This window comes from Clavelina lepadiformis, chromosome 8, assembly GCF_947623445.1.
Source record: "Clavelina lepadiformis chromosome 8, kaClaLepa1.1, whole genome shotgun sequence".
NCBI classification, from domain to species: domain Eukaryota; kingdom Metazoa; phylum Chordata; class Ascidiacea; order Aplousobranchia; family Clavelinidae; genus Clavelina; species Clavelina lepadiformis.
In genome coordinates, this window is record NC_135247.1 from 18,282,543 (window position 1) to 18,300,984 (window position 18,442).

Here is an 18,442-nt window from a genome sequence, read left to right on the forward strand (position 1 = left end):
TCGGCAGTTATGTAGAAACAGGTTTGATTTTAGTGGATACTCGTCTGCTATCAGTGGTCAATGAAAGCCCAGCCTATCACATTACAGAGATGAATAGAAGCGAAATGGGATATGGGCTGGAGCCGTTTCGTGAAAACATTCTTTAAAAGTCTTATGGGGCAATTATTATCAGGCGACCTTTGCGCAATGATGAAAATCTTGTTATGAAGGAGAAGATTGGGTGACCTTGTTGTAACGCCACACAGCGATTAAAAGGTTATTAAATAGCGTCAAGAATCTCGCATTGTTATGGAAACAGGATCGATATGAACTCAGAAAACGATGCGACAACTAGTCGCAGTATGACTGCTGTAAATAACAACAATGGGATTAAACTGGTCCCTTGCATGTTTAAGTGAATCCCAACTGAACTTGCTAAGTGGAGAAGATAGAACTGCGCATGCGTTGAAAATGCTTCTTTCCATTGTTTTAGTTTGAGTTTTAGTAGAACAGGAAATTTATGTGCAGATGCCGAAAGATATCTAGGTTGCTTATAATTCAGTGCCCCAGAGTAGACTCGCTAACAAACTGTTTGTGAAGCAGATCAAGCTTGTTAGTGTTTAGGATCCTAGCCTCCGAATTAATTTTTGGCTGAAAGACAAACAAAGTGATCAGTTTATGAAAAATCGGCGCAGTTTGAGTTGAAATGTTTCTTTTTGCAGGATGACTTAGAACACGATGGATTTGACGTGATTGTAGGAATATTCATCGTAAAATATGGTTGTCTGCAAGTGCCTGTTCCTAGACGGGAAAGAGGTGAACGTGACAGTCGATAGGAACGCGACCGGGTCCGATTTGTTCGAAAGCGTGTGCAAGTACCTCAATATTCACGACAGAGGCCCCCTGTGGTTAGTGCACCGCGGGGGCTCGAAACCAACCACCTACAACTGGTGGGTGCGGCCAGACAAGCCCCTACGAAAGCAAATCACAGGGAAATGTCAGGTCTGGGCGTTTGCTCTGGTCGTCAAGTTTTATCCCGTGTCAAACTTCTCCGGGTTTGAAGACATCACCAGGTAAATATTGAAAACGGTTTTTATATAGTGTATATCTACTCTATTTGTTGTTGTTGTTGATGCTGTTGTTGTTGTTGTTGTTGTTGATTGTAACAATATATCGATAACAGTTTCCTACTTTAAGCTTAGGCTACAACACTTTAATAAAAACAGGGCAGCAATCAAATCGTCTAGAACAGCCGTAACCAGAGCAACTTGAGCTGAAAATACTTAGGATATCTCTTAACACAATCTGATTGTTGAACAGGTTCTACATGGTCTTACAAGTGAGAGAAGATCTCTTGACCGGCAGACTGACCTGTTCATCCCAGACCATGGCTATCCTCGCCTCCTATTGGCTGCAATCTGAGTACGGCGAGTACAAGAGCGAAAACATCGATCGGCAGCTTGTCGAAGCGTTTCATTACGTCAGAAAGGGGGGGAAACGCAGGAAAGGTTCAAAATCGCCGCGAGACATTGACATTGACTTTGAAGATCAGGTGCCTAGTTTCAAAGGTTTCATGAGTTTTACAACAACGTCCGTAATTGCTGTTTAGTAGAAGTACGCCTTCGTTAAACCAACAACTAGAAAATTAATCATATCTGTATAAATAGCTCATGCAAGAGTCGAAATATACTGTATAATCTTTTCAAGTGTCGCATTCGTTGATTGTTTATCCGCTTTCTGTTTATTTTTTCGTCTTATCTTTTCAGATGATCGAACTTCATCGAGATCTCGGTTCTCTTTCCGCCACTCACGCCGACATCCGGTTCCTCAAACTTGCCTCATCTCTGGACACATACGGGATGCATTTCTATCCTGCCTATGAGCTTCCTCCAGGAAGCAAATACGGTAAATTCATGATCCTTCTCTTCCATTATCACGAATCAGATTTTCACATTCAACCGATCTTTAAATGCTTGTTTATAGAAAGTGCAAAGAGTACCCCATCCGGTAAGACCGTCATGTTCGGTTTAGGGGCGTCAGCGATTCGCATCGAGAGCGAAAACACGAAGAAGGATGTTTCATGGTCCAACATTCGAGCGGTTTCCTTTCAACACAACTCTGTGATGTTAAAGTTTCATGCTGTAAGTTCTATATCGCTGGTCGTTATATCGCTGGTCGCTATATTGCTGTTTTCAATCATTCATTTTCCTGTTGTTCTCTTCTACATGTGTTGCGCTACTGTTTTGTGCTTTAATTTATGATTTTTGTTTGAGAAGAAGAAAATTCCAAACCAGATCTTCATCTTCGAGGACATGAATCAATCTAAGACGGTGTGGAGGACAGCCATCGACTTCCACCTCCATTACAGGCTCGATAAAAGAGATCAAAGTCCTGTCAACTTCAAGTTGAAAAGGAAATGGTCCGTTCTTGGAAAGAAAGAAGCCAAGATGAAGAGTGCGCCATCTGCCTCCAGAAAGTCGAAGCTTCCGGTGATTACCGAGAATTCTCCGGCCAGTCTGCGGCGATCTCGGGTCTCTCTTCCCCGTGGAAGCGACGAGACGAAGCCAAAGGAAATCTTAGCTCAGAAAGCGGATCCCACAAATCCGAAAAGGTTCCCCTCCCTGCCACTTAAGACCCCTAGGTCCCCGTCGCAGCGATCTTACTCAAGTCGGAGAACAACTTCGTCACAACCGGCATCGAAAAAGAATTCTCCCTCCTCGTCTCCGACCTTGGACGAGAGAAAGGAGCGCGGGAAAGCCCCTTCTCATACGTCATCACCAAGTAGTCAGCGGAGAGTAAACGGGAAGCCGTCACCGGCTCTTACGGCTCGATTCGACGAGACGATTGCTAGTTCGGTCCCGACACGCCTCCGATCCGGCTACGCAACCTCCCAGACCTCAACCGCGGCAGAAGAAATCCTTTCTAACGTCACAGACAACACGGATGTTCTTTGCAGCGACAATATCATGGAGAAGGCGTTCTCGTATGCTGAATCGGGTGGAGTGAACGCAATCAATTCCTGGCTCGAGCTCTGCACTCCGCGGGGTTCCTATGAACGCCGAGGCCGTCCAGTATCCAGGAGCGCCCCGGCCAGCCAGAGATCAAGATCAAGAGGAAGGTAAAAGTTCATTCCACGAGATTGTTCTTATTTCTCTGGTGACGTGTTTTGCAGGATAGAAAACCGCGTAGGCGTCCAATTGTTGACTGATACAAACCAAAACTATTGTTGACATTCCTCATCGTGATCCAGTGAGTTGACTTTTTGGGGTCTGACCGTGTTCGTCTGTCCACAGGTCCCCAGGAACCGACATTGAAGCTGACGATATCAACGATTACAAACCCTTGATCAAATCAAAGCATCCAATCGTGATCCGAGCCAAGAATCTGCGGGACCTGAGCCCTCCACTCACGGTGCATTATGAAGATGAACCCGTGCGTAGAACTCCGGCGCGGTACAAAAGCGCGGACAACGTGGCAAAAAAGGACTGGACCATTAGGAGGGAGGTCGGTTTATTGTGGATTGAAGAAACGTTTTTCCCTTGTCGTACACGTCAAGTTACGGATAACACACTGTTGCACCATAAAAATAATTATTTTTCTCATAGAAATCATATATTTTGCAGCCATACCACGCATTCGATCCACCGGCACGGCGCTTTGCTGACATCTACCGACAAGAATACCTCGATAACGTGACTGTTGACCCATACAGGCGCGCCCGAAGCATGTATTCACTTGCTTCTAAGGGAACTAGGGTTGACAGGCAAGTAAAGCTGTTACCCAACCGAATTCTTTACATAAAACAAAAAGATTCATTTTTGACGATTACACAGAAGTGTTCCATTGGTTTAGTTTAGAATCTTAAGTGAATCATGTTTTAACTTTGGATGTCAGGTCGCCGCCTAGTGATCATCGTAGATCAGTTTCACCATCCACTGTGAGCGCTCATGCGTCGTCCGGGAGTCGTCGTTCGTTTGGATCCTATCTTGGCACTTCTTACGACGACGACCTTTATGGGAGAGCTTACGATCTCCCATCGGAATCTTCTTTCAACCGCCGGGTTTTGAGTGAGTCAAGGCTGGCCAAAACAAATCGTCAACTTGATGATATTCATGCAGCTCAAGCCAGTACGCAAGATTTCTAACTTGCAAATCTTTTTCATTATTTTTTAAGTATAAGATTTTCTTGGTTCACCTTTGTCGGCTTCTTTACCAATTTGCGTTTCCTAGAATGTCCATGACTCATCTGTAAGCTTTTTATATGATTTCTATTGCAGGGCAACGGAGACAAAACGTTAACAGCTGGGCGCTGGGAGACAGCCAAGAGCTGTAAGTGCTTCCGGCTCATAGACTGCTTTGGAATCAAAATCTGACAATTAGGAAAGTCCCTAACACATTACTACTTTATTTCAGCGATTTCAGAGAAATGGCTGATTGTTCAACCTCGCAGGTTCATCGTTACTATGACAACTCCATTCCTTCGATTCCAAAGTTTGTTCGAAGTGTGCGCTGAATTCATAGATATCTTATAAGAAAGCTGCCCGCAGTTGCCGCAAATTTTATGACATCACTGAATGTATTTATTATGACATCACTCGATATTCTAAGACTGATGTTTTCTGATTAACCGAAGATAAAACAATTGTTTGCGGTTGGGCTGCTTTAATCCGAAACATTTGAGGAGATTTGCGGGTGTGAGAGTGTGGGAAAAGCAATTCATAACCGCCTACATTACTCGTCGTTGTTTTTGCGACGTTTTACTAAGTCTTGAAGCGAGTTGAAGAGTTTTGTTTCAAATTGTTTTAGCAAGTCTTCTACTTTTTTTGCTTTTTGCCAGAGTTTTCAATAAAAACTTATCAGCTGTGTTGTATGATGCAAACTTGAATGAGCAAAACCTCACGTGAACGAAAATGAGTTTGCAAAACAATTTGCCTCGTTTGTTTGACGTCATTATGCGTGTGAAGGTGTTCTCGAAATAGAGAGTATTTATCGTCAGATCTGGAAATAGATTTCGCCAGGAAAGAGCTTCACGCGAGTAACAATTATTGCGGTTTTGGCTTTTGATCTGTCAATCTTGCTCTTGATTAAATGTCAGGCTGGATGTTCGACCACTGATCTCGACTTAACTTGCCAAATCTTTACCCTTTGTGAGATTATGGCGCCGCTGGCCAATTTACAATGATTTCTAAAACCACCAACATGTATTTAAAGTAATTTACGAGTCGGTGATAAAATAATCTACAATACGGGCATCGTCGCCGATTTTTTCAAAACGAGTACATCCGTTGCCGAAATCGCAAGCGAGAACCAGATAAGGAAACGCACTGAGTCTTGTTCAGCACATGCCCTAATTAGCCGAGGTAAGCCGCCAATGTCCGACGCAACCGCGCAATTGCTTGGAGCAATTCGCAAACGTCACGTGGTGACATTTAAGCATTTTGTCTGTAAACATCTGAAACTTCGGAACTGGTAAAGGTTTGTGACTCACAATTGCCCACTTCCGTGTGGTGCAACCAGAGATAGCTGTCTTGAGTTTTGTCAAATCATCTGTAGCAGCTTTAGAAGACAACAATGAATTCAACGGAGATCTTGAATGTTACGAACGAAACGTGAGTTTTACGAAAGTTTTACAATATTTTGTTAAGGAAGGCTGACACTGTTTTAAAATCGTTGCCAAGCTGCTATAGCACAGCCATCAGACAGAGCGTTGTTGTAAGACAGGAATAGTTTGGTTGAAGACGGTTTGCAGGATATGTAAAAGTATAATGGATGGATTACTTCAACTAATCAACTCAAACGAATGAAAGATATAGAACGTCGGACAACGATATTTTTAACAATGGGCCTTTTATTCCAGCACTCCTTATGAGCCGCCTTTTGACCACACGGAGATTACCCTAGCATGGATTATCTTGATGCCCTTGTGTGTGTTTGGAATCATAGCTAACTTCGTCACAATTGTCGTCATAGTAACATCCGTTAATCTGCGGTAAGTGTGTTGGAGATTGCGGTTTCTAGCAAGAATTGCAATGCTAACTTCACTACATAATGTAAAAGCAATATGTTAGGTCTAACGATAGCTCTAATTGGCTTTTATTTCATAGCGCTTCCACTTTTAATTACTTCATTGTGAGTCTCTGCGTGTCTGATCTTCTTTCATCTCTTATCAGTCCCTTGCACGCTTATAGAAGAACCTGGGGCTTCATTGACTGGCAGTGGTCAGACTTTCTATGCAAGGTAACGTTCTACACAGCGATAAAGTTTAACACATAGCTGCTTGACAAGGTTATTTTGTAAACACAAGCCCCGAACTACCAGTACCTATGTACAGTACAGCAGGCTATAAGCACTTACCTGTTAAGGTTTGTAGCAACTTTCAAAGTCTTGAATTAAAAAGTTTTTGATTTTTAGATGTTTTGGTCTATTGATCTATGGACGTCCTTTGTTACGTCAAGTCACGTGCTTACCTTCGCCTCGTTGCGTTTTATTTCCCTCCAGTGGCCGTTTAGGTTCAATTCGATCAGCAAAAAGCACGCGAAGGTTTAAATATAAGATTTAAAACCGACCTACGATTTGTTGTTGATAGTTTGGTCGTAATTCAACAACAACTTCCTTATTCGACATTTTTCACATAGTTTTGAAAAACGTTCCAGGGTTTTCGCAAGATATGAATCAGACTGCCCTTTAACTTGATACTTTCCCAGGTCATGATCGCTTCGATATGGATTGTCGCCTTCTGCATTGGATTTGTTCCATTTTCAATCTGGTTTGGAGCAACGAAACGAGATCGAACGAGTCCTCTGCCAAATTCCAAGTGGCCTTCGTGTACGCTTCATATAGAATGGTAAAGGATCATAATCTTATCAAAACGAGAATATGAACAACACAGAGTTAATTTCGTCGATTTGATCTCGCAAAATATCCCCAGGTTACAAGAGTTCAAGCTTTTCACATTGATTTGTTATACCTTGCTTTTCTTCCTGCCCATATCGCTGGTCATCTTATTATCGATCGGAATTGCGATTAAAGTGAAGGCTTTGAGGAAAAACAGGACAAAGCTAAAAGGCAAGTTAAATAATCAGTAAAAAACGTTGAAGTGCTCACTGATGTGACCTTGCTCTCTTCCATTTTCGGCCCCCGAAGCTAAAGGAGGATTGTAGGCAATCAGAAACCACCTTTATCCTCATGTTGAAGTCACTTTATCTTTAACAGGAAGAGGAAATGACGACACATCAGCTGAGAAAAAGAGAAGAAACAAAGAAAATCAAATCTTGCTCCAACTCGCTCTCATCATCGCCTCGTTTCTCCTTGGATATGTTCCTCATTCAGGTGGTGATGTCATTAAATTTATTGACGTGTGAAACATTTGTTGTTACGTCATCGACACTAAAACGTTTTCTCTCGACCAAAGTGTTCCAGTTCTACACGGTGCGTGTGCCCTCCCTAACCCACCAGCACAGAGTATTCGACTGGTGGTTCGGTTCCTTTGAGTACTTCGCTCTGAGATTCAGCGAATGTTTGAACCCGATCTTTTACAACATCGCATCGAGGTGAGTTCATTGGGGGGCGTGACGTCATTAAGCCTCTTTGTTACAATTAGACTGGATCTTTTTTTATTCCTTCGCAGAAAAATGCGGCAAGAGACGAAGAACTTGTTCAAGCGTTGCTTGATGACGTCATCTGCTCGGATCGAGTCCAAGACAGTTGAATCGTCGTCGCCGAATGACCTCAGACTCTGACATTTGACCTTTGAACTCGGCAACATCTCTCACATTTCTTTTACTTTTAATGTAATTTTATTGCAGCAATTTTGTATATATCGTTTAAATTTTAATTGCTCAACATAAAAACAAAAATATGTTCAAACGTCTATGCGCTTAAAATACGTAACCACCATTAGTATTGATATTATTACATTTATGGAATATTTTAGTAACTGGTTAGTAGTGGCCGTAAGCGGACAGTCAAATAGGTGGGGTTGCATTTATTTAGACATAGTGTTCCCACCGTCATCAGCGTGAACAGAACGCATCGAACTAAAGTTACACAAACGATTAAACAAGCATAAAGATATTTTGTCTCTATTTACATAGAAATCTAACTAAACACGAATGCCTAATGGTAATGATCACGTGACGATTTTTATCGAATCAGAATGGGAGAATACTGGATTGATGGTGATCCTTATTAAGTCATGGTTACGTCATAGCGATTCATCTGCAAAATAAATAACTCGGCTAAGAATGAGAAGTGACAAGGTACGTGACAGACAGGTAACACATAACGTGCATTGCGTCCACCACAGTCAGCACAACAATGCCATAATGTTCTCACCATAGCTTGAGGGTGAACAACGTTTTTCTTCCATTGCCACTGGCTGACTCTTTAACCTAAAAATTAATTGTAAATTCAGTTGCTTTGATCTTTTGTGCAATTAAAGCCTTAATTTGTCAATCTGGTTCATGGGGTAGCCCTTCAATGCATTTATGTCACAACAGGTATATTTTTCGTCATACACAGCGCAACCGATTGAAACGTCATAATGAAAGTCACTTGATTCTGGTTGGGGGGCGGCGCGCGGGACCCTCTCATGGTGAGAGAGCCGCGGAGAGGAGTACCGCGATCAAACTCTTTCTTGATTGTGAGGAAATTTTTTGCTCTTTCTTCCGGCTCCGGGGTCCATGCTCTTTTCTCGGCGATTACGTCATCACTGTGTTGGAAGACGTTTTCTGCGGAGAAAATTTTTTGCAAAACTTTTCACGTTAATTAAACTTCTTTGTAAATAACAAAACAGAGATCACGTCACCAAACATAACGTCACCTGATGTAAGCGAAATATTTTTCCGGCCAACCACAAATTTCTCGTTCGCTAACGAGTTTGCGTCAGAATCCGCCTCATCGTTCTTTGATGACGTCATAGAAGAAGCGCTGGATGTCATTCTCACGTCATACGAAGGAACATGTTTCGGTGGATCGCTACTGATGTTATTCGTTCTCAGGCGGGGAAGGGATTTCGGTATATCCGGGTCAATTTTATCGGGTACATTGCTGGGGAAAAAACACAGAAGTAAAAAGGGATCAAAAATCTTCACTCTCAATCAACAGACTCACCTCGTCACGTATTCAGGCTCGTCCACGTCATCAGTTTCTGACTTTATAGATTCTACATCTATGACGAAGTAAAAGAGAAACGAGTGATTAAAGTTTTTGTAGATTTTTAACGCTTCATAGAAACATTATAAAGTTTTTACCTGAAACTGAGTATGATCGAGTTGATTCCGAGTTTCTTTGAAGTGACGTCATTTGTGCCCTTTGTAACTCGATAATGGGCCGAGCTTTATTTTGTTCAAATGACGAAGAATCTTTGCTTTCGAGAAAGAGCGATCTTCGTTGGACGACCGATGGAAGCGCGGCCAATTCCTCTCTGCGTGACATTTTGCAATTGTTCAGGAATATCGCTGAATATACCCTCTTGCGCCGCTTTACGGGTAGGATTAAAGCAATTGTATCTTTTTTTAAGTTAATTGTCAAAAGCTGTATACTTTATGTATGTGCCAACCTGGTCAAGGCTTCTCTTCTGCTCAGTGATGACGTGTCGCTGTGGGAGTGGCTCGACTCCGTTTCTATAAAATAAGCGCAATGAGCAACAAGATTCAGACTGAAGCGGCTGATGAAATCTACATTACAGACTATTTGCGTGAGACGTGGTTTCTACTTGTGGAAACGTTCAAGTTGTTTCACTACAATCATCATAAACCTAATTTAAATTACCTGACGTCATAACCGAGTTATCTGCGTCATATCCGCTTTTTTCGTACGTCGCGGAACTGACGTCGGATTCGTTGTCTCGTATAGTTTGTGATGACGTTTCAATTGACGAGATTTTCTGTTTTACGTCATCTTCCACAGATCGCGGAGACATTGTCACGTCGCTTCTGCTAACGTCATTTCTGGCGAATATTGAACGTCGTTGAGCAACTGACGGAATTGATGTCACATCCTGGTCACTGGGCAAAAAGATATTATTCATACTTGTGTGTTAAATCAGATCAGACATTCCAAAGCAGCATTGAGTTGCCACATTGTTACTGTTTGTATCGTTTTCGGGCAAATCTTCAAGTTTTAATTTGGTGAAAATTCTCAATGAAAGTTTCACCTTGAGTTTATTTTCTTCGGTGGCGTGGCTTCGTCTGGAGAGGCCAATTCGCTATCTGTAAAATTCAAGAAAGAATGAAGCCATAAAAAGCTGACAAGTGTTTGAGCATTATTAAACCACAAGCTGCCCACTTCTACTTCCAAATTTCCAACAATTTGTAATATCGTGGAAAGTAACCGACTTAAAGCTGTCGTTTACCTGATAACACCAGTGATGAGATGGACACCTCCCTTTTAACCTTCCCAGGTTTGTCCGACTTCTTGTATTTGGCTGAAACACAACAGACAATCAGCATTTTTATTTTGACGTATTTAGCTCAATTACGTTAAAGTTAAGCAACCTGGGTCCACTGTGAAACCGTACAAGCTGAAGTCCAGTTCCTGTGTCGGTCGGGCTGGTGTACTCCGCCGTTTTGAAACCTTAACACTTTCCTTGAGGACTTTCGAGCGACTCTGCTGTGATTGTCAAGATATTATGTTGTTGGTTAGACACATCTCCTACTGCGTTAACCATGCTTAGCTTACAGGCTATGTTGAATGCTCAATTCTAACCATACCGGCGTTGTAAATTCGATCAAGTATGGCGTCACTATACCTGTCGCGGCTGGATGTTCAGAGAAGATCTTTTAAACTGAGTCTTATCTCCTCTAAGGCCCGCGTCTTTCAGTTCTTGAACGATGTCGTTGATGGTTTTTCGCTACGTGAATGTAAAAAGAAGTTACTCGCTACAGCTACATTCAAATGACCCTGTACCGTTCGTGACTGACCGTGAATATCCTGGCAAGCTTGGGCGGAATAACCGGGACCACATTACCTGCCGGATTCCTCGAATTCGGGCAAATACAATGAACGATCTCACATTTATGCGAAGGACTTCTCACAGCTGGCATTTTCAAAACCAGACTATCGCTACAATGACATTACAGCGATACACCGCTACGTCGCATAGCTAGGAAGTCTTTGCCAGTGTTTGCACAAAGCTTGTTCCCGATAAGACATTACATGTTGTTACTATACTAAAGACCACATTCCTTAATATCAACTCACTTTCATTATTTCTGCTTCATCTTCTACGGACGATTGCATGGAAAATCTTTGCGGTGAATTGTGCGTTTCGTCATAATTGTTTGTGGCGTCATCGTTGATTGCGTCACGCTTGCGTAACGCGTCATCAATCGCTTGTGTTTCTTCATGCGAGAGAGCTACCACGTCATCGTGCACGTAATCTTGATCATCGGAAGTGGAAACGTCATGCATTTCCTCGTCATTTGAACTTTCGTCTGTCATCGTGACGTCATCATTACGTGCATTCTAGGTGATGAAGATAACTTAATATCAATAAAAGTTTTCCCAAATAACTGTTTTTCATTGTTTATGTGAACTTATAGATTAAGCCATATCATTTGTCATGGTTCCATTGTCAGACCACAAGTGGGCGCTCCAATGCTTTGTTGCTCATCTTGCTTTTTTACTCGTGTTTATCGCGTCCTGTCGCACACAAGCTTCTGAATTGTTTTATCACGTGATACTCATTACGAATCAGCTGACATTGCACCGCAAATTGCTCACACGTCACATCCGAGGACGAAGATTTATTGAGCTTGTATTTATTTGAAATTTTCAGATCAGATCAATAATACGTCCATCTTTATACATTTATGTCTATCTTCCATCAATTATTAAAATCTTGGCAGATTCGATTTTAAAGCGGTTCATCTACGAAAGTTTGCTGTGAGGAAACGAAGCGCGGTGTCCATTTTGACGTTGTGTTAGTGAAAGGTCATATGTCACTTACGTTTGATGTAAGACGAACACTTTTAATCAATCAGGCTGTGTTTTCACAAAGCTTACTTGTATCATCGATTATCACGTCATACCTTGTGAGAAGCATCAGAAGAATTGTCGTCATCGGGCAAATTTCCGGTGATGTCAGAAATCTGTTAAACAAGGCAATAAATTGAACAGAATCAAGGTTTCACGACAGCAATGCAGTGTATGGTCTGCACTAAGGAGAAAAGACGTAGCATTAAGAGGAGGTTACCTTGTCGTCATTGGAGGAGAAACTACCATCGTCATCCGGCAACTTTTGAAACACTTTGAGCTCCTAAAAAATGCCAGATTTAAGATTGCTGCTATCCGCTGAACATTCACCCAGGTTTCATCGCTAATCGCTGATGGGTATTTAGCGATTGGCTGCAATCTAGATCAACCAATCAACTCACATGTAAAGGTTCATCCTGGTTCATTATTGTTGTATGCTCATCCAATCGTATCGGTCTTGGGGAAACACCTTTTGTTGAAAATCTTTCTGGTACCACCAAGCGGGGAGCGCTAATACAAGATATTCAGATTTCTGAATTTAAGTGCAAGTCATTTTGCAATTTTTTCAAATACTTGCGTTTATTTAGACTTTCTAGTACCGGTCTTTTATGCTGCCATCTAGCGACGAACTATCCGAAGCGCGCGTTTTGCTGACGTCAGATGAATAAGCGGAGTCATCAGAATTTCTTTTATTTCTGCAAATGAAGTTTAAAAATTGGTCATGACCATATCAAAAATCAATCTAATATTTTCGTGATGAGTGGAATAAAATTTTATTGGACCTGTGAACGTCATTTTGGGATCGGTTCGGGGGAATCACCTTCTTTTCGTCAACTTCAATTTTATTTTGGTTTATCTGTGAAAGATTTAAAGATAGTTTCCAAGAAAGCACAGATATTGCGTTAGAACATAAAACTATTACTAAGTTATACCTTTTTTCTCTCGTGCTTGACAGCATTCAACTCTTGGTTCAAAGATTCCAATATTTCGTCATCGACTACGTCACAAACCGATCTTGTCTTGCGTATAGAGGAAAAAGAACTGACGTCACCAGATTGACAGTCATTGGCGTCGACCTCGCAAAGGTTTTTCCTGTTTTACAAAAATCGAGTTTTAAGTTGGAACGTTTAAGGAGTGATTGAAGCAGTGATTAAGTGAACTTTGACCTACTTTACATTGACGGGTTCAATAGAGTCTTCTATGACGTAATTGTCAACGTCATCGTAGCTGGTGGAGAGCATTTGTCTTCGCGCGTGTTCGTAGGCGGTCGGGGAGTCGGAGACGGGAACGTAGGTGGGTTGTTTCTGCAGCAGCATCGTCACCTTTACTCGCCACCGGAGAAATCGATTTACAAGCACTAACCTTTAACGCTAAGCTCTGACGTCTGCCGGGGAATACCCAGTTATCATCAATGACATAATCATCACTTTCGCTTTCCGATCTCGACGAGTTTCTTTCGATTGTTTTGTCAAAATTTGCTTCAACACCAACTGCTGTAAACTTAAGCTCGGTGCTGAATTCCTTCCCACGTGACTTCTCGTCGTTTTCTGAGTAAGGAGAAAAGGTTCATGATAGTGACGCTATTAAGCATTGTATTGTCTTCCATTATGAAATCTTAATACCGTAATATGACGTTAAAAACCTAAAGAATGAGTATCACGTCAGAGCACTGTACACAAAACACATAGAATACATTAAACAGTAATCTACTTAAAATCTCGGCCATCGCTGCTTCAATCTCGGCTTCGGCGATAATCTCATCCTTCTTCCAAACACTTTGAATGATGCCAGTCTGACTCGAACCAGGAACCTGTCGATTGAATGGCGATTACCCTCAGAAAGTGCTTCAATTTATGTTCTTATAATTCTTCTAATATCAGTAAATTTATCTCAGTCGTAGAACTTTTAACCTGATTTCCGTGTTTCCCCATCGAGTCTGGTTCGAAAGCGCTCAGGCGGTCTGACAATGGCGCCATCTGGCTGCTACTGGGCCGGGACCTTAGCGAACCTTCGACGTCATGAAATAATAATTAATCGTGTAAGAAAGCTGAAGTTATCAAACGCACATATTTCTTACAAAAGTTTTGATTATTTTGTCACAATAGCCGGAAGCTATTTTACCAGAAGCGGAGAGCAGGGATTCTATCTCACTGTCGGAGGCATCGGTCATCGTCTCAGCGTCTCTAACGGATGAATACGAGCTGTTTATTCCAGCGGTAGATGGTGTGCTCTGTTAATAAAAAGCTAAGTCGAATCATAAAAATATTGTTACGTTTTAAATTTTTTATAGGCAATAAGTACAGTTGATCATGACGTAATTTAAGCAAAACCTTTAAATAACCTCGGTCAGTTCTCTCATAATTCGTATTATGACGCTTTGCTTGTGGTCCTTTAAGTATCTCCACATGAGGGCGTCATCAGCTTCTTCCGTCGTCTATAAAAAATTGTTTCATTTCGTTCCTACGTTGGAACTAAAGCTTTAAAATCCTGGCACTTACCTCATTTGAGGCTTGATGGAGGAGCTTCTCCAGAACTTCTTCGACCAGTTTTAGTGATTCTTTGTCGGAGGATTTTGAGTATGACCCCTTTACTGAGAACATTACGACAGAGTGAGTTCTTGTAAGACAAAATTTGCTTAGGTTTGGAAATAACTTGGCTATTAAAGGCAGTAAGCAGTGATTTTCATGAGATATAGTATGTATTCTTACTCTCATCCAGTTTAGGCACCAGGACAGCGGCTAAGGTTTCTTCAATCTGGGCGCGCAGTGAAGCATCAGTCAGCCGTCCCACTAAAAATTATAATCCCTTCTAGTTAGAATAATAGGATAAGGAAAATGAGTTTATTAAAATAGGACAAACTTTGCTGTATATTTGGTGTTAGGTTTGTAATAAACCAGCCTAAAAGCCAACCTTATTACCTTCAGTTTCATTTGAATCTTTGTTAATCTGTAGCAGAAGTTATTTAGAGTTAAAATACTCACTTTTAGTTGAAAATATTACAAAAAAAGGTACTGCCAAATGACTACTTGGCAAAAGATAATAAGCAACTTTCTCATTCGCAGGAAAATTTATTCTAGATTTTAGCAAAAGGTTTCAATGAAGGGGTTTCCCCACCAATCTCACCGGAATATCTGAGGCATTTGTCCCTTCCGAGCTTGTCTCATCTGTCAATTGAGAAATTTTTATGCAAAAAAGTTGAACTCAGAACATGTTTAACTCGCAACAAACTTAAGACTTATCCAGAAAAGTATTTACTTTGCATGCACTAGAATGTCACAGCTCGGACAACTATAAACCAGGGATTAGACGTTGAGTTATAACTTAGAATTTAAATGATGCTTTACAAACTTTATAGACTTTAAATACAATGCAACGAACAACAGGGTCGACCACCTGTGTGCTTCTGGTGTGTCCTCGGTGGTTTCTCGGGCGGGGTATCTGAATAGAACAAATACAATAGAAAAAATTAGGCCCTATGTTGCTTAGTGGGTCACAAGGATGTTGTGGTAAAACGGAGCTTTTAAACATTACCCGTCGAAAGATTTTTTCTTCTATTATAAAACTCCCGAACAATTTTGGCCCCTCCGTGACGCCGAAATTTTCCCTTCAGCTGAGAGTAAAACCAGTCCAACGTCATCAATTGAATTTGCCTGTGGCGTAATAATCAATTTTTTAGCTACGAGTTGATATCTGCTTTGTCAAAGTTTACCGACAAGCGGAACCATTTTGCCACTATGGGCGCTTACTCTTATTACATCGCCTTATATTTAATGCTTATCCATTACAGTATCTAATCGACATACTTGGGAATTATAGTGGTATCTTTACCTCTTATTGCGTCACAGCACTTTACCTTTTATTGTGACAAAACAAACAAAACCAGACGTCATTGGATACGTCATGAACGCCACAGGACTCGCTGTTCTTGCAGAAGTAGGACTGGCATAGTCGGCATTGAACCTGGGAAAGAGATAATTGACTCTCATTTGTCGAGAAATATTTTCAACTCCGAACCACGTACGAAGAATATTGTTTGCGCATTCATTACAGCCAAGGCCGTATTTGTTTGTTGTTTAGAAAGCTGGTATAGTAGGGTTTGAGTTAGGGGAAGTGCCGGATTTACCAGCAGCCTATAAGTTGGCTGAAGTCTGTAAGGATTATTAGCTAGTAGAGACCTCCGGCTACAATTTACAATTACAACTTTTAAACAAATGTCCTCATTCTTAATTGTTTTATGAGCTGCGGAAAATGTGACGTTTCAAATAGTTTCAAACCATAAAAGAACTGGTTACAAGAAACTAAGCTGAACCTACACACACTATAACCTAATCTCTCACATGTGTCAAAGTATTACAATAATCTTCCAGAGAGCATGTAAATATGGGTAACATAAAAATTACGCTTTGTGAAAATGTTTTTTTTTAGATGGTGGATTTGAATGCTTAATGCATTGTTGTGTTGATAATAATTAATTAATGCTTGTTACGCAAACTGTTCATGAATACTGATGACACGAAATATTGTGTAATTTAAAGCCGGCTGCTCAGCGCGTTTTCGAAGCTGGCCACGCACAATTTCACGGTTGGAAGAAGATTTTGTGGGCTTTGAATCAAAACCGAAACCATAGAATCTACAGCCATAAACCTTCTTATCGTTTTCATGCATCAACCTCCTGGTTCTTACAGGTATAAGTGAGAATAAGATGCATGGTATAACGTTGTTTGTACATAAATATCAACATTCAACATATTATGATGATTCAACTTTCCAGCGCACTTATGCCAGGGTATGTGCTAGTATCACACAACGGTCACGTATTTGCCGGTACTGTTGGTGGGTGGTCTCATAACCAAGGTCAGTTGGTTTGTGTGTATTTCCACTTCCACAAGATAGAGATTAGGCCTGGATTTACTTTTTCTGCGTCTCTACCTTTTAATCTCATTTCACTATTGTAAGTCTTCACCGCATTCATGTTTGCTGAGGTCTAAAACTGTTTTCTTTTCTTTCACAAAAACAAACACACACACCATGACGCCATGACGCTTACTTCACAGAGTGTGAATGACATGTTAAGGCCAAGTTAACAAAGCGGAAAGTATTTAGCGATAAAAAGCATTTCTATGCATGCAACAAAGCGTTAAGGTTAGGTACAAAGCGCTTCAGTATTCGTCTTTCTTGTTTCACGTTGCATTGCCGAGGTATTTATTTTTAGTAGGCGGTAAAACATAGCGTAGTTTCAAATGTGAATAATTGTTTTTCTCAATCTTGTGACCAGGTTGATTCGTACGTTTGCTTTTTATGGTTTCAGTTGTCGGAATTGTGAGGTTGCAAAATAATATGCAATGATATTTGCAATTGAACCAATGTTATCGCAATTTACTTTCATCTCAGAAATCTACTGCCAACTACGTCCTTTCTTGGATTGCTAATTCCCCAAAGAAGGCTTTTGAGCGGAATGTTTACCATTGAAACGGGACTTTTATAATGAGTGTAATGCTCCGATCACCTTTCTTAACTAAATTTGACACTGGTTGAAGGTAGCAACAATCGCAACTTTTTGGAATGTCGTAAAAAATTAAATTTTTGTTTGAGTTTCATGTCTACAAAGATCTCGCCTCTATACAGAGACGGCGCAGGACTGTTTGATCGTTACAAAGTTCGTACCAGAAGTACTTTGCTACAGATCGTTAATATCATGATGGCCCTGTAACAATGGTACAGGAAAAGTTTTAAGATTCTATCTGCGCTGGAATGTTCAATTTCTACCTTTGGATGAAATATCCACATAAAGGTCGTCCCGCAATTCACACATTTCGATTGGTCACTCTCCCTCGTTTCTTCTTTTGTGACGTCGTTAAGATGTCTGACGTAATAGAGAAAAGTAAACAATTGAACTTTGTTAGTGGGAAGACCAAAGTTGGGCTTTTAATCCAACCTGGTTTACTTACTGGGTGGAGTCTACATACCCGAGTCGCTTTGTTTCATTCTTCCTCAGGTCAAAATCTCTCTGAATCACTTGAAGGATTCTAGATTGCTCGTCTTCAGTTAAATTGCTCAGGTCGAGCTTTCTTCCCATTGTAACGTTACAATACAAATCTCATTATGACGTAATAATCTCTATCATATGAACAAGCTTGCAAAAATCACGTTAGTTTAATGAATATCTCATCCCAAGCGCACATTTTTCATATCAAGCAAACAAAAACGCCCAGAAAGCAATCTTCGTTGTCTTTGTGTCGTACCAATAATGCTAATATTGTATTGTAATTATTGTGTAATCGATCACCAAGAAGATTTCTAGATACGTTGATAAATTGTAAAGTAACTTTTCTAAGCGAATAGGTTAACCTGACACAACTCGTATATCAGAGCACAAAATGATGACGGAACTAACAACGGTTATTGTAGGTCATAAAGCTTGCAGGTACGTCATATGCAGAGCAGACGGTTTTATTCCCACGATATACGATGTCGCGCGGCTATCAGCT

The 18,442-nt window shown here is 40.9% G+C and overlaps 3 protein-coding genes across 5 annotated transcripts; 2 read left to right on the forward strand and 1 right to left on the reverse strand.

Annotated features, from left to right (window-relative positions):
* The first annotated feature begins 686 nt into the window (after positions 1 to 686).
* On the forward strand, positions 687 to 4,846 carry LOC143469175 (uncharacterized). 2 transcript variants are annotated; one of them, XM_076966766.1, is made up of 10 exons: positions 687 to 1,052; positions 1,300 to 1,531; positions 1,746 to 1,884; positions 1,963 to 2,120; positions 2,256 to 3,097; positions 3,273 to 3,483; positions 3,603 to 3,742; positions 3,874 to 4,106; positions 4,256 to 4,307; positions 4,392 to 4,846. In XM_076966766.1, the coding sequence occupies exons 1-10, from the start codon at positions 757 to 759 to the stop codon at positions 4,489 to 4,491; spliced, it is 2,403 nt and encodes an 800-aa protein (XP_076822881.1). In that variant the 5' UTR covers positions 687 to 756; the 3' UTR covers positions 4,492 to 4,846. The 2 variants fall into 2 exon arrangements, with proteins under 2 accessions (XP_076822881.1, XP_076822882.1); XM_076966767.1 differs by having other exon boundaries at positions 3,874 to 4,046.
* Positions 4,847 to 5,275: 429 nt separating this feature from the next.
* On the forward strand, positions 5,276 to 7,874 carry LOC143469176 (growth hormone secretagogue receptor type 1-like). The gene is made up of 9 exons (XM_076966768.1): positions 5,276 to 5,587; positions 5,836 to 5,967; positions 6,083 to 6,215; positions 6,390 to 6,518; positions 6,683 to 6,822; positions 6,907 to 7,047; positions 7,195 to 7,307; positions 7,390 to 7,528; positions 7,606 to 7,874. The coding sequence occupies exons 1-9, from the start codon at positions 5,550 to 5,552 to the stop codon at positions 7,715 to 7,717; spliced, it is 1,077 nt and encodes a 358-aa protein (XP_076822883.1). The 5' UTR covers positions 5,276 to 5,549; the 3' UTR covers positions 7,718 to 7,874.
* LOC143469174 (uncharacterized) lies at positions 7,859 to 18,083 on the reverse strand. Of its 2 annotated transcripts, none has more exons than XM_076966764.1 (34): positions 17,921 to 18,083; positions 17,721 to 17,817; positions 15,808 to 15,914; positions 15,486 to 15,604; positions 15,348 to 15,392; positions 15,078 to 15,118; positions 14,873 to 14,900; positions 14,663 to 14,743; positions 14,453 to 14,544; positions 14,296 to 14,388; positions 14,076 to 14,184; positions 13,865 to 13,962; positions 13,665 to 13,764; positions 13,317 to 13,501; positions 13,125 to 13,258; positions 12,887 to 13,046; positions 12,737 to 12,810; positions 12,554 to 12,649; positions 12,356 to 12,464; positions 12,175 to 12,237; positions 12,011 to 12,070; positions 11,181 to 11,444; positions 10,729 to 10,830; positions 10,475 to 10,586; positions 10,333 to 10,404; positions 10,135 to 10,189; positions 9,750 to 9,985; positions 9,538 to 9,601; positions 9,230 to 9,402; positions 9,090 to 9,147; positions 8,800 to 9,026; positions 8,532 to 8,707; positions 8,313 to 8,368; positions 7,859 to 8,195 (listed from the first exon to the last, which is right to left on the reverse strand). In XM_076966764.1, coding segments are annotated over exons 1-34 (3,597 nt in total). In that variant the 5' UTR covers positions 18,031 to 18,083; the 3' UTR covers positions 7,859 to 8,194. The 2 variants fall into 2 exon arrangements, with proteins under 2 accessions (XP_076822879.1, XP_076822878.1); XM_076966763.1 differs by having other exon boundaries at positions 10,475 to 10,589.
* Positions 18,084 to 18,442: the final 359 nt, after the last annotated feature.